Raw genomic sequence first — 15,806 nt, forward strand, 5'->3', positions numbered from 1 at the left:
GGCAGAAGGAATGAGAAAAGCAGAGCAACATCATTGTGAAATGGAGAACGATCGAAAGAAATACAAGGGAGACAAAAATGACAGATTGTGAGGACAGATTAAGGAACAAAGCATCTAAGAATTATTGTGGGTTTAAGATTAATTTAACTTGTTGGGGAGCAGCTAGGTGGACAGTAGATACAGCACTGGCTTTGGACTTAGCACTTGAGTTCAAATCCAGGTTCAAACATTTAACACATACTTAGTGTGACCCTAAGTAAGTCAGTGAACTCGCTTTGTCTCTCTTAACCTCTAATCAAGTTGTTTACAAGTCTGCATTGTTTCTGTGGGATAGAGCACTGCCAGTTCTTTCCACTTATTCTCAGAAGAGTAAAACTGGAGAGATGTCCTCAGATAACATCTGGCCCATATATCCAGGGGAGGGATTGGAATACCCACTGTTGGTCTAGGATGGAGAGCCAGGGTTAGAAGTGCCCAAGAAAAGCTTCCATCCTTCCTATCTTCTTGGTTCTTTCTGTTCTGGGCTTATCAAGATATCATGTCTCCTCTCTCTCTCTCTCTCTCTCTCTCTCTCTCTCTCTCTCTCTCTCTATCTCAGAGCTCAGTCCTCTTGAGCTCAATGAATCTTTTGCTGAGAAAGCTCTGCAAATGTCTCCTAGTCACATATATAAAGCTTGCTTGAGTTTCTCCCTTTTACTTTCTTGGATTCCTGTACTTAACAGGGCCAGGTTTGAACCATTCTTTTGTAACCCCTTTCTCTTTTATAACTGAAATTTTATTTTTCCATTTACATTCTATGGTAGTTTCACATTTGTCCATTTTCAAATTTACAAATTACACATTTTTCCACCATCCCCCCTTCTCTTTTCACTCATGGTGGTGAACAATCTGGTAAAAGTTCTATATGTACATTTCTATTTAAAATATTTATATATTAGACATTTTGTGTTTAAAAAGTGATCATAGTATGCATTCAGATTCTGTGGTATTTTTCTCTGGATGTGGATAGCATTCCCCATAGCAGGTCTCTCAAGGTTGTCCTTGTTCACTGAATTGCTAAGAGGAGCTGCATATATTGTAGCTGATCATCTCACAATGTTATTGATAATGTGTACAATGATATCTTGGTTCTGTTCCCCTTACTCAGCATTAGTTCACATAATTCTTCCCATGCTTCTCTAAAGTCCAACCATTCATAATTTCTTATAGAACAATAATACTCCATAGCATTCATATATCATAACTTTGTTACCCCTTTCTAATTAGTGAGTTTGTCTTTTAACAATTAAATTATAATTCAATAATTTTAGTTAAAATTTTAAAATAAAACTTATTTTAATAATCAAGAATTTGTTTTTCTTCCTTCCCCCTCCCCAATAAAAAAAAGGAAACCAATAGGGGCAGCTAGGTAATGCAGTGGATAAAGCACCAGCCCTGGAGTCAAGAGGACCTGGGTTCACATCCAGCCTTAGACACTTACTTAATAATTACCTAGCTATGTGACCTTAGGCAAGTCACTTAACCCCATTTCCTTGTTAAAAAAGAATTTTAAAAAATAGTAGAAAAAGGAAACAAATTTCCCATATCAAGCATGTCCAAAGAAGTATCTCATTCTAAATCTTTAGCCCATCATTTGGGGTGGGCAGTATTCTCCATTATTGGTCCTCTGGAATGAGAGCTCACCCTGCATCAATTCATATAAAGCCTCCCCAGTCTCTCTGAAGCTATCTCTTCCATCATTATTCATATATCAAAATTTGTTCAGCCAATTTTAAACTAGTGCCTGCTCTTTAAGTTTCCAGTTTTTTGCCATTACAAAGTGTTAAAATTAAACACATAGACACACACATCTGTTAAACCTTTTCCTTATTCTTTGATCTCTTTTGGGGTAGGGACCTAGATGTGATCCTTTTGGGTAAAAGGGTTATGCATAATAGAATAACTTAGTCATTCAAAATTGTTTTTTTTAAAAAACACTTGTTAATGAATACAACATTCTCTTGATTCCACTCATTTCACTTTTCATTGTTTCATGCAAGTCTTTCCATGTTTTTATTATTTCTTATAGCAGTTTTTCTTTTATGATTGAATACAACATGTTCAGTCATTCCCCAGTGATGGGCATCTTCACAATTTCTAGTTTTGGGCTTTTTTTTGCCATTACAAAGAATACTGCATTTTAGAACATTTAGGTTCTTTTCCTTTTCCCCTAATCACCTTTGGAAATAGATCTAGTAATGGTATCATTGGGTCAAAGGGTTATAAATATGAAAAACATAGGGTTAAAATAACATGATAGAAAATATAGGTTAGACATGACATTTTATTCTCTAGTATTTACCATAACTCTGTAGGTAGAGGCCATCTGTCCCAGATGACCACCCTGAACCTAGAAGAGAAAGGAATATTTGTCCATAAACAAAGTTGCACAATATTCAGACACCTAATTGCTCCTCAAAGACTATCATCCTTATACAATATTATCTGATGAATTGTTATCTCTTCCTGGATTTTAAGCATCATAAGGGCAGGATAGATTTTCCAACCTTCCAATCATTTGTCTTCCTGCATTTGAAAAATCTTGACTTCTTACCTCCTGGCTAACTGAGACATGAAGGCTGAGGACTCTAAAGGCAGTTGAATAACTGGCCATTCAGCCCCCATGAGGTCTATCTCTGGAGATCCTTGAGCTGCTGAGAAGAGTAGAGCCAAATACAGGCCATCATCAGTGTTCTCTTGTTCTGCTTTGCTTACTTACTTTTTGCATCAGGTCATGGAATTCTGTCCAGTTAAGACCATAACCCTTAGTCATTTCTTTGTGGGGGTTTGATTTCCCCTAAGTGAAGATTTTTAGGTTTTATTCCCCTTCCCCCACCAAATCGACAGAATAACAATCTTCATGTTAGTTTTATGAATATTTTCTTTTTCTTCCCAGATGTATGAAGCAATTTTTAACCTTCTTTTAAGGTCCCAGATTCTCTCTCTCCCTCCTTTTCCCTTCCCTGAAGGAGCCAAGCAATTTGATATTGGTGACATGTTGATGAGAGGTACAGAATAGGTAGGAGGACCCCACCTGTCCCCCCTCCCACCCTAAGCCCTAAAAGTTCCCTTGACTTGGTCTCATAAGCAAAACCACCTCCAGGAACATGGCTGTCTATGAGATCCTAGGTCTTTTGGAATTATTTACTGATCAGAGAGACTAATTGTGGGTACACAGGCTATTCTAGCAGCCATGATACAAATCACCTCCAAGGAAACTGCCACCTGGACAGTCTCAGGAGCTGGCATGCTGCCCTGAGAGATAAGGTGAGCTGGAGTCCTAGGGAGCTGGACATTCCACCCCCACTGACCAAGGGCACTAGACACAGCTGTGCCTTATCATCTCCTCCCTAACGTACCCCCCTATCGTGTAATGCAAGTCACTGCATGTACAGAATGCTTGCACCCCCATTCCCTCATTATTCTTTGTTCTACCCCGGAAGACCTAACAGTATATACGTAATAGCTAAGCAGTAATAAAATTGAGCTGGAGGTATAAGGCAGTAGTGGCTTGACTCCTTATTCTCAGCTCCCCTCCTGGAGGGAGGTCGCTGCTGTGGGCCCCAAGGTGAAGCAAGCCACAACTAATGAGTACTTTTGGAACTCAGGAGTACATTCCCCTTTCTTGTACCTCTAGGGAAGGATCGCATGGGGTTAAATGTAGATGGAAGTTAGGTTAAAGGGAAAGCCAACAAAATGGGGGTGGGCTGGGAAGAATTGGGGAAGTTTTAGGGAGGGACAAGGGACAGGCTTTCTGTGCAAATGTGGTTTAGGGAATCACATCCAAAATAGTCATGGACAGTTAGCTCATTCTTGGGCAGCACTGCAATAGCTTATTATTTCAGTATACTTACTTTGTAAGGTTATTTTGGATGATAATACCAGATGTTCAGGACAAAATAACGTGCATAGCTGTCAGCAAAAAAGTACAGAATATACAAGATAGGTTGTGTCAACTCAAGACCAACACAGAAAGGTAAAAAATAACTTTTTCTAACATCCTTTCAGGTCACAAAAGATGGGCTTTTTGTAAGCAGTCATCCAGAAATGTACAGATGAACTATTTGCTCTCAGTCTAGCATTTCCTTTGTATGATCTTATATAGAGTCTGTATAGTCATATGTTTAAGGATAAGTGCATCTACTCTTCATTGTCTTTACAGTGAGGAAAGAGGAAAGGGACAAAAATAAAGTAAAACATGCAAAGCAGAGAACAAAAGAAAACCAACAAGGAAGCAGAGAAAAACTGGGTAGATTTGAAAACAATGGGTAATACTTATTATATAAATTTACTTGAAATGGAAATTTGTTGTTTACGTTGAATCCTCCTTTGTGGTTTTTCTGTGTACATGACTGTTCCCCCCCATTTTGTATTTAAGGGTAAATTTTAAAAAATTTACCAAAAAAATAATAACACAACAACAATAATAGAAAACACTAAAGAATGAGTAAAATGTAATAGTAAAAAAAAAAAAAAAGAATTTGAATGCTATTCCATTTGGTCACAACTGTTATCCTGGTCTTTTTGGACTACAGCCAAAGCAGAAGAGAGTCTGTTCCGATCCTTTATGCAATCCCTCTAACAACATATTCTTGCATTCTGCATCCCACTTTTTAAAAATTAGTCTGCTTCCACCTGCATTTTGACCCCTTGAGATCTTTCTCTGGAAGGGCTGGGCTTTTATCATCATGGGTCCTTCAGTACTGATGTGGATTCTAGAGCTGCTAAGGGTGGACTCTGCAGTGTTCTACTTCTATTTACTCCCCTTTGCATCAGGTCATGGAAATTTGCCCACATGTTTTCAATGAGGGTTCTGCCCTCAGCCATTACTTTGTGGGGTTTGGTTTCCCCAAGTGAAGATTTTTACATATTTATTTCCCCCCCAATTTGATGGTATAACAATTTTTATGTTAGTTTATCTTGTGAATATTTTCTTTTTTTCCTAATGATGTGTAAACATCATCCTTTTGGAAACCTTTTGGATAAAGTTCCAATCTTACTGTACATCAGAGAATCAATCTACAGTGGAGAAAATCCTCATCACTAATCAGTGTGGTGAATACAGGCTTCATTCATTTTAACATCCTTTTTCTTTTAAAGTCCCAGATTCTCTCTCCTTCCTGCCTCCCTCTTCTTCCCCCTGAAGAATTTAAACAATTTGATCTACCTTACAGATATGCAACACAGACCAAAGCCAAACAAGCCAAAGAACCATTGGAGGGTGAGGAGAAGAAAGGAAGAAAAAAGAAAGTTTAAAAAAGTTAGTATGCTTCTTGACATTCCCCTGACAAAATATCTTCAAATGCTGGGAGCTTGGTATCCATTATACACAATTGCCCTCACCCTTGCCCCCATGTCCCTAAAGGAAATGGATATCTGTACTTAAATCTAGTTTGAGGTCCCCTTGGTTATCATTATTAATTTCTTACTAATTCTGTGTAGTTTTCTGTGTTGTGGAATTCTTACTAAGCAAATGAGATACAAATAATGCCAGCACAAAGGTGAGGTTTAGAACAATCGGCTAGTGTTCTTTTTCTAGGGGGCTTAAGTGAATTATCACAACATTTACCATGTGAGATTCCAGAATGTAATTATTTTCTTGATTTTGAGTGATTTATTTCATCCAGGATGACCATAAACCCTCAGAGAAGACAAAAAGAAGAAAAAGATATTGAGTAAAATTTAAATGGCCTAATAAAGTATTTTTATCACAATAACAAAGTTTAATTGAGCATATATTTTTGGCATTGCTTCACTTATGTCTCCCTTTGCAAACACTAAGGGGGACTGGTAATTAAGAATCTGTGGTGATGACCTCCATGAGTTTGGCCTTAATAAAGAATTAAACTAAATATGGTATTAACCTCCAGAGTTTACCCTCTCTGTAAGAGACAAAGGTTTGGTCTCAACCAGAGTTTGGTCTCAAGGAAGAACAAAACGAATTATGTTTAATATAAGCATTTATTAGATTTCTCTAAACTTATGAATTATGCATGCATGGGGGCCAGTTAGAAAACTGGGCCCAAAATGGGAGTTTTGGGGAACAATATTTTTACAATTGTATTATCAGAAAGGAAAGGTCTAAAAAAGCTGCATCTTTACTTGTCTATCAAGGAAGCTTGAAGGCTTTACCATACTGATTAGTGATAAGGATTTTCCTCCACTGGAGATTCTCAGATGTACAGTAAGATTGGAACTTTATCCAAAAGGTTTTCCCACACTGATTACATTACTAAAGGTTTCTCTTCAGACTGGATTCTCTGATGATGAGCAAGACTGGCTCTCTCTATGAAAGCCCTTCCACACTGATTACTTATAAGGTTCCCCCTAGGATATATTAAGATTGAATTTGGTTCTGAATGTCTTTCCACATTGATTATATTCTTAGGGTTTTTCTCCAGCATAGATTCTTTGAGCTGTATGTGAAAGTCTTTCCATACTGATTCCATTCATAAAATTTTTCCCACAGGAATTATATAAGGTTTCTTCTATTGTGAATTTTCTGATGCACAGTAAAATTTCTCTTCTGTAAAAGCTTTCCCATTACATTCATAGGTTTTCTTCTCAATGTGGATTCTCTGATGTACAGCAAGATGGGCCCTCTGAATGAAAGTCTTTCCACACTGATTACATTCATAAGGTTTCTCTCCAGTGTGAATTCTTTGATGTACAGCAAGACTGGAGCTCTTTGAGAAAGTCTTTCCGCACTGATTACATTTGTAAGGTTTCTCTCCAGTGTGGATTCTCTCATGTACAGCAAGATGTGACCTGTGAATGAAAGTCTTTCCACACTGATTACATTCATAAGGTTTCTCTCCAGTGTGGATTCTCTGATGCACTGCAAGATAAGCTCTGTGAATGAAAGTCTTTCCACACTGATTACATTCGAAAGGTTTCTCTCCAATGTGTATTCTCTGATGTACAGCAAAACTAGAGTTATGTCTAAAAGTCTTTCCACATTGATTACATTGATAGGGTTTTTCTCCAGTGTGGATTCTCTGATGTTCAGCAAGACTAGAGCTCTTTGTGAAAGTCTTTCCACATTGACTACATTTATAAGGTTTCTCCCCAGTGTGGACTCTCTCATGTACAGCAAGATGGGCCCTCTGAATGAAAGTCTTTCCACATTGACTACATTCATAAGGTTTCTCTCCAGTGTGGATTTTCTCATGTACTGCAAGATGAGCCCTCTGAATGAAAGTTTTTCCACATTGGTTACATTCATAAGGTTTCTCCCTTGTGTGGATTCTTTGATGCTCAGCAAGTTTATCTTTCTTACGGAAAGTTTTTCCACACTGATTACATTCATAAGGTTTCTCCCCAGTGTGGATTACCTGATGTTGAACAAGCCCTCTCTTCTCTGTAAAAGCCTTTCCACACTGATTACATTTATAAGGTTTCTCCCCAGTGTGGATTTTCTCATGTAAATCAAGATGAGTCCTCTGAATGAAAGTCTTACCACACTGATTACATTCAAAAGGTTTCTCCCTAGTGTGGATTTTCTCATGTAACTCAAGATGGACCCTATGAATGAAAGTCTTTCCACATGAATTACATTCATACAGTTTTTCCCTAGTGTGAATTCTTTGATGTTTAGTAAGTCTATCTTTCTTTCGGAAAGTTTTTCCACATTGATTACATTCATAAGGCTTCTCTCCAGTGTGAATTCTCTGATGATGAATAAGAGTGATCTTCTCTGTAAAAGCTTTTTCACATTGATCACATTTATAAGGTTTCTTTCCGGTATGGATTCTCTGATGTACAATAAGACCAGGGCAGGTTCTGAAAGTCTTTCCACACTGATTACATGTATAAGGTTTCTCTCCAGTATGGATTCTCTGATGTTGAACAAGATATCTCTTCTTTGTCAAAGTCTTTCCACATTGACTACATTCATAACGTTTTTCTCTATTATAAGTTCTCTGATGAACAGCAGAGATTTCTTTCCAAGTGTAGTTATAGGGACCATCATTCGTGAATCTTTGCTTGTGGGTTTCTTCCAGAGAAAGACTTATCTGTGCAGGAATCTCTTTTATTTCAAATCTGATCTCTGCTACTAAAAGAAACAAATATTAAATGCACATAGTCACATATAAAATTACATTCCTTTCCTTCCACTGGCATAAGGTAAACTGATTTACTTTTGTTTCTCCAAGCAAAGAGAAAAATCTTCAAACTTAAATAGGTAGAATCAATCATTTAAAAATTAGCTCTTAGCTCACATCTGAAGGATGATTTTATTTACAAAGAGCAACATACATAATCACCTTTGATTTTCACAGCAAACCTGTGACAAATTCTCATTACATTCACAACTCAGGCCATAATTTCAGAATGGCTCAGAGTGACTTGACCCAAATACCAGCAGCGGATAGAACTCAAATCTTGTGACTGGGCATGCTCAGTCCAACAGTAGCAACATCTGCACTTTGGAACCTGCCACTTTACTTTTACTCTCATTGACTGCACTTTCAATCCTTTTGTTATCAACACTATGCCACTTGGTGACAAATATTAAACATTCCTATCATTTCATCATCTAGCTTCTCTATAAGTATAATGTAATTTCCCTTGTGATCAACTTCAATCTTATTTATTCTGCTGCAGTATCTGAGATCACATGATGAATGCCACAATGATATTTTGTATTTACCCCAGGCATAAAAGATTGTATCCTGGCTCATTGCTTTTTGGCGGGGTTGCCATTACTAATTTCTTTTTCACAAAAGTTTATCTTTAAATGCCTCTGCCCATTAAAACAAAAATAAATTTCTTGAAATAAACACAACTTTAAAAATGCAAAGCATTTCCTGTCTCTGAAAATGTGTCCTCATAAAGAATCTTTTAAAAAGAAGTGGATAGGGGCAGCTAGGTGGTGCAGTGGATAAAGCACCGGCCCTGGAGGCAGGAGTACCTGGGTTCAAATCCAGTCTCAGACACTTAATAATTACCTAGCTGTGTGGCCTTGGGCAAGCCACTTAACCCCATTTGCCTTGCAAAAAAAAAAAAAGACCATGGAGGCCAACTCCTTCATTTTAACAATGGAAAGATGGACAAACTGAGGCTGCTCCCGGATTCAGGGACTGGCCCAGAAGACATTGTTAAAAGATATCTGCAAAAGAATCCCAAAGCAGGTTTTCTGGGCTCCACATCTAGCCCTTGCTTCACCACAACACATGGAAGTCTCTTGGAATCCCAGCTCTCATCTACCTGCTTTTACCTCACTCACCCGGACAGCGGCTCCCCAGTCCTTCCTGTTCCAGCATCCATGGTGCTTCCCTTTGTTCAAAATAAGAGATCACATCTTCTTTGGGAACTGGAAGCCCTGGGCAGGAAGAATCAGTTAGGGATGAACTTATTATTTACTTCTCTTTGGGAAAAGGAGTGTGGATACAGAGGTGTTCCATTTTGAGAATTGTCCTATTACATTCAGAGAAAAGTATCTGCACTCCATGTCAGTGCTGAAAATGCAACTAAATAGAGATTAGTCTAAACATCTGAGATGATCTTTGACCTGAAGCTACCTAGAGCTTCAGAAGCAACAAAGGAAACCCTGTCTCTTGGACACAAAAACCAGCACTTTTCTCTAATAATTGATAAATGCTCCAAACATAACATATTAGGGAATAGAGACTCAAGAGTTACCAGGGGAAGTGTCCTTACCCACGGAGAGCAGATTCTGGGCATTCTCCAGCATGACCTCTATGTATAACTTCTTCTGAGGATGGTCCAAGAGGCCCCATTCCTCCTGGGTGAAGTCCACAGCCACATCCTTGAATATCACCAACTCCTAAATTAGCAAAAGTATAGGATACAGAACTAAAAGACATTCCAGAATTCTTTTTTTTTTTTAGGTTTTTGCAAGGCAAATGGAGTTAAGTGGCTTGCCCAAGGCCACACAGCTAGGTAATTATTAAGTGTCTGAGACCGGATTTGAGCCCAGGTACTCCTGACTCCAAGGCCAGTGCTTTATCCACTATGCCACCTAGCCACCCCCAGAATTCTAACCATCAATAATGTACAAAAGGAAACTGAAGCTCAGAGAAGAGATCTGCCCAAAGGCCACAGTCTTTATGAGTGTCAAGAGTTGAAACCATCATCATGAATAACCTAATGATCAGTTAGAAAAAATAAATATGTTCTTTAAAAAAATTCTGTGAAGAGTGCGAGAAGCTGGCAAGTATAAGGTATTCTGCGGGAAAAGTTTTATATGACCACTTAAAGAGAACAAAATTAAAGAAAAGATCTGTTTGCTTTCTGAATGGCTGAAATAAGGTCTTACCTGGATGAAAACATGAAGAGGACTCTAAAGAGATATTATTAATCAGAATCTGGGTTTCACTGAATGATGATTCTCAGGCAAGTGAAGAATAATTATCTCTTGTTACATTGATAGCTTCAGGTCATTCTTGGGATGATGTGTCTTAGCCAAACAGCTTATATCTTTGATTTATGATTGCTCTCATTTGTCAATAGTACATATTCCTTAATTAAAATATTTAATTACAAAGAGAGAGAGTTTCTATAATGGAAAAGGTTGTTTCATTAATTAAAAAAGCAATATTTAATGGCCTTGGGGTTTATTTGAGCTAATTCATCAGAAAAATTTTTTTTGTGTGAGAAATAGATGATCTAAACATACCCCTATAACTCTAGAATCTTGGAAGAACAAGAGTCAAGAGAATGAGTCAAAGGCCCTAGTGATGAGCAACAAACAAGAGAGGTTAGTCAGATTTAACCCCTGATACTTGGAAGGGGTCACCTATATTTCTCAACTACTACATGTATAACATGTGTTTTGCCAAGATGCTTAGAACTTGATGGTCTTCCCTTTCCATCATAAGGATATGATTCACTTTATCAGAGATTCTTATGTTTGGGAATCATATTCCATACTATGCATAAATTACCCTTTCTTTATACATTATTGTGATTTCTTCTTTTAAAAAAACCTGTTTGGAAAAACCTAGAAAAACTTACACGAAATGGTGCATAAGTGAACAGAATCAAGAGAATGTTGTACACAATAAAAACAATGAAGAACTGTGAATGGCCTAGCTATTCTCAGCAATGAATAATGATGAAGCATAATGTCTGCCTCCAGAGAAAGAGCTGATATTGAATACAGTGAAGTATGCTATTTTTCACTTTCTTTTAAGTCTTTTTGTATAAAATGACTAATATAGAAATGTTTTACATGGTTATACATGTATAATATACATCTCACTGCTGTCTCAGGGAGGTGAGGAAGATAAGGAGAAAAAGAGGGATGGAATTTGAAATTCAAAATTTTTAAAAAAGTTACAAATCACATTGTTATGGAAAAATAAAATACATTAAATAATTTTAAAATCTGATTTATGGTCTTATTTGTAATCCACATTTCACTTTTCATTTCCTTTATTATTTTTACTTGAGAACAATTGCGCAATTTATTACTTTGTTTTACTTTTTGAGATTCCCAAGGATTTCTAAATCATTCTTTTTCTCTTCTTCATTGCATAATATTCATAGTATGGATTCTTATTAAAAGGAAGGCAGTCCTTTTACTGAAGGTTAAGTGACCTCTAATTGATTCCCTAACTCGCACCCACCAATGAGCTAATCAAACCTCTTTCTTTCCTTCTCAAGTGTTTCCACCAGACTAAGGCTCCAGACCTCCTCTTAAGAAACTCATCTCAGGCATCTCTTCATTTATCAGGTGCCTCTACTTCTTTGGGGCTTCTCTGACTTCACCACACCTCTGTATGGCTAGGCCATTCACAGTTCTTCATTGCTCTTATTGTGTACAACATTCTCCAGGTTCTGTTCACTTTACTTTGCACCATGCTTCCTCACTCTGATCCCTTTTCATTCTTCTTTTGTGTGTTATCTTCTGCTGTTAAATTGTCAGTAACTTGAGAATGAGGGAATAAAAAACCTTGAATTTGCATGGCAAGCCTCCCCAAAGAAATCAAAAGGTGGGGGGAGAAAAGATAAGGAATGCAAATACATAAAAGTGAAGTTCAGCCTAGAAGAAGAGAAGCAAAACCCAAAAACATTAAAAGACAATCTGCCCACTTTTATTGAAGAAAACAAACGACTCAAAGGTAGTTATACACAGGCAACTTAGGGATCATAGGCTTCTAAAGAAATGACTGAATAACAAGGCCACAATAATAAAGGAAATAATCTAAGAGAACTGGTCAGAACTTCTGCAACTAGAAAATTAAATTCCAAAAGGAAAGAATTACAGATCATCTTCAGAAAAAAAAAAAACCCCAAAGGCTGCAAATTCCAGGAGGAATAATGGTCAGATTTAGTAATTTTTTTTTAAAGGTTTTTTGCAAGGCAAGGGGGTTAAGTGACTTGCCCAAGGCCACACAGCTAGGTAATTAAGTGTTTGAGGTCAAATTTGAACTCAGGTCCTCCTGACTCCAGGACTGGTGCTCTATTCACTTCACCACCTAGCTGTCCCCAGATTTAGCAATTTAATCCAGAAACAAAAAGTCCTATAAGCCAACTGGTGACTTTCAAATATAAAGGAAAGGTTCTTAGAATAATGAAAGACTCTCCTCAGCTCATTAGAAATGAGGAGGGAATGGAAGGTGTTCCAGAGAGAAGTGAAGCCCAGGGTGATCTAGTCTGACAGAAAACTGAATTGATCTTATATCATTTATTTATTGACTCTACTTATAAGTAACTGTTTTTGTCCTGTACCTGCCCAAGTCATGGTTTTCTGAATCTGAATTTGGTTCATAATTTAGTGGGTCTGTAATGGCTTAAGTATAAAAATTCTGCTCTCCTGCTAATCACTGTTCTACTCCAGCTTCAAGGAATTGGCTCATTTTGAGAGAGATATATATCAAGAGAATTATGATTTTCACATTAATATATGTAATAAATGAATTTTACTACAGCCTGGAATAATTCATTAACTCTGACAAACCTGCATTCTTTCTCTGACCTGTACTTGTCTATATTAAGTACAATGAATCAGCAAACTGTAATCTATTCTGTACCCAAGCAAAATAAGTAACCCCAAAACCAAACAATCAACTTATCTGTTTCCAGAAGATTCAATGGTGCCTGCACTGTCCTGCACTAGTGGGCTAGTCCTGAGAAAAGCACCCAAACTCCAAAAATAACTGTTTGTTATTCACCTTCCCTGCTTCCTTCCCACTATGATTCATGTATGTGTTCTCTGCCTTAACTGTAGCTAGGTGGAACAATCTCGATGTGCAAATCTATCCCTTGCAATGATAGTAATTAATTAAACTGCTACTTGATTACTGATCCTGTTTCTGGCTGCTGTTTACCCTGGTTAGAGACTGGCTCAGTAAACAATCTGTTAACCCATGTGAACACAATGGAGATGAAGCTAGTATCTTTACACCACCAAGACATCCTCCAAAGAAGCTGAGCTTGCTGTCCAAACATCTTGAGGAGGAGGAGGGAGACCAGGGAAAAAGTCTTCTCTAGAGGAAAGTAGCATTGAAGTCTGCCTTGAAGGAAGAAGCCAGAGAAGCTGGGAGGCGGAGAGAAGAAAAGAGAACATTTCAGGTGTGGAGTGCAGGTATGAGCAATAGTCAGTTAGGCCAGTGTCAAGGGCTTTGATACTCAAGTAGGGGATTTTATATTTGATCTTGAGAGAGGCAAGGAGCCTTTAGAATTTTCTAGGATATGGGAAGACCAGTCATTCAAAAGGTGAAGAGTTGGAATATGGAGTGTTCTGTGGAGGAACAGGAAATCTGTAGTGGAAAGATTACTGGAGTGAGCTATTAACAGAATTGGTAATTTATATAAATTTGTATGTCCATATATACAAACATATACATAGACCTGTGTACATTTGAGTGTGTGTCCATGTCCATGTGTATGTGTTCCATGTCTGGCTCTATAGAGTTGGGTGACCCAGGCCAAGTCATTCCATTTTCCTGGGTCAGAGTTCCCCACAGAAAGAGTCCAGATGAGGTGGGGAGGATCCCTACCATGAAGCAATAATACACATTACAATAATACACCCAAGGAGTTTCAGAAGGGAGCCCTGGAGGCATTAACTGCATGAAGTCTACAGAGAAAAGGGAGAGATCAGATGACCAGAGGGGCTATGGATCAGAGAAGAAGAATCTGGGTAAAACTAAAAGAAAAGATGGATAATGGCAAGAATGAAAAAATTCCTTGTTGGAAAGGAGCACAAAAATAGATTTAATTAAAAACATTAAGGAGCAGGATTACCTGAGGGGGAAGAGAGAAAAGGGAATCTGCATAAGGAACTGATAGAAAACAAAAGAAATTAGATATGTAAAATTTTCAAAATAAACTTAAAAGACTTACAGCATCTTCTAAATGGGACAAACCAAGGAATATGGAAATTTCCTTTCTCCACATGAATGTCCTCAAAGGACACAGAGATATTGCAAACAAATTTTAAAAGGCAGAAATCATTCAAACTTTCATTCCATAATTAAAGAATAGAAATGGATTTAAAAACCACAAACAAAAGAAACAAACCCAAATAGTCTCAACAATGGCATATTAAAAAATGACTGAATCAAAGAACAAATCACAGAAATAATAACTTTATAAAAGAAAATGATAATGATGAAACAACAAAAAATTTCTGGAATTCAACTAAAGAGGTCCTTTATCATACATTAAGAATATAGCAAAAGAAAAGATTAATAAACTGACTGGCTCATTAAAATATTAGAAAAACAAATGTAAAATAAGCACAAAAGATATTAAATTGAGAAGGGAAATAAATTGGAAACCAAAAATATAATTAACAAAGTTAACAGTGAGTTCTTTGAAATCACCAATAAAGTTGATCAAAGCCTTAGCTAATCTGATTAAAAGAAAGAGATCAGAAAATCAAGTTAATAAAACAGCAAATGAGAATAGTAGAAATCATAGGAAAACCAGAAAAAAATTAAAAGAATAATCAGGACATATTATGCACAGGGCACAGTTTTATGCAATGAAGAAGAACACAAAGAACTAGAGGAATAACTCTAAAATTAGTGAAGTAAACTGTCAGAAGACAGGAGAATTCTCTCAAATTTGTAAAGAATAGGTAGTACCCATACTTCACAAATAATTTCCTCAAAAAAGAAAGTATCCTCCCAGAATCTCTTATGACATGAATATAGACCTATTACTGAAACCAGGGAAAGTCCAAACGCAGAAAGCCAACTACAAGCCAATATCATTTATGAATGAAGTTACCTCAAAAATTTGAAAGGAAATTCTTTCAAAATGACTAAAGTGAATTACCCAAGAAATCATTCCTTATGCTCAAGTGAAATTTATACCAGGAAAGCCAGGATAAATTCAACATTAGAAAACAATAAACATGATTAATCATATTAAAAGCCAAAACCACATGGTCATCTCAATAAGATGCAGCAAAACCTTTTCATGAAGTACAAAACTTTTATGGTAAAAGCACATTAAGTACAGGCATAGTGGAACCTTTTACAATATCATAAAAACAACCATCAAAAGCCAAAAGCAAGTATCATATGAAATGGAGATCCATTAGAACCTTTTCAGAAGTGTACAATAATACCTACTCTCTCCAATATTTGAAATATACACACACACACACACACACACACACACACACACACACACGTATGTATATCTGGAAATGTTAGCATTAGCAATAAGACAAGAGAAAGATATTAAAGGAAGAAAGATAAAGAGCTCAAAAGATCCTTCTTTCCTGATATCATGGTTTACTTGGAAAATAACAGGGAATTAGTAAAGATATCAAATGAGATAAT

The 15,806-nt window shown here is 37.0% G+C and overlaps 1 protein-coding gene and 1 long non-coding RNA gene across 6 annotated transcripts in view; one reads left to right on the forward strand and one right to left on the reverse strand.

The window, feature by feature from the left end:
• Nucleotides 1-14,749, forward strand: part of LOC141489200 (uncharacterized) — a 45,995-nt gene extending 31,246 nt beyond the window's left edge. For all 4 annotated transcript variants that reach the window (XR_012468940.1, XR_012468939.1, XR_012468941.1 and 1 more), the window contains 2 exons: nt 5,214-5,299; nt 6,595-14,749. This is a non-coding gene — a long non-coding RNA (uncharacterized LOC141489200). The remainder of the gene's footprint in view (nt 1-5,213; nt 5,300-6,594) is intronic.
• Nucleotides 6,340-15,806, reverse strand: part of LOC141489193 (uncharacterized) — a 35,259-nt gene continuing 25,792 nt past the window's right edge. Inside the window, exons 2-4 of one of the 2 annotated variants that reach the window (XM_074189974.1) lie at nt 9,703-9,829; nt 9,269-9,364; nt 6,340-8,092 (exon numbers count right to left, since the gene is read on the reverse strand). In XM_074189974.1, the coding sequence (XP_074046075.1) occupies nt 6,528-8,092; nt 9,269-9,364; nt 9,703-9,829 (1,788 nt within the window). In that variant the 3' untranslated portion in view covers nt 6,340-6,527. Of the gene's footprint in view, nt 8,096-9,268; nt 9,365-9,702; nt 9,830-15,806 lie in introns of both variants that reach the window. The other variant, XM_074189973.1, reaches the window with a different exon arrangement.

The sequence above is a fragment of the Macrotis lagotis genome, chromosome 5 (assembly GCF_037893015.1).
Source record: "Macrotis lagotis isolate mMagLag1 chromosome 5, bilby.v1.9.chrom.fasta, whole genome shotgun sequence".
In the NCBI taxonomy this organism is placed as follows: domain Eukaryota; kingdom Metazoa; phylum Chordata; class Mammalia; order Peramelemorphia; family Peramelidae; genus Macrotis; species Macrotis lagotis.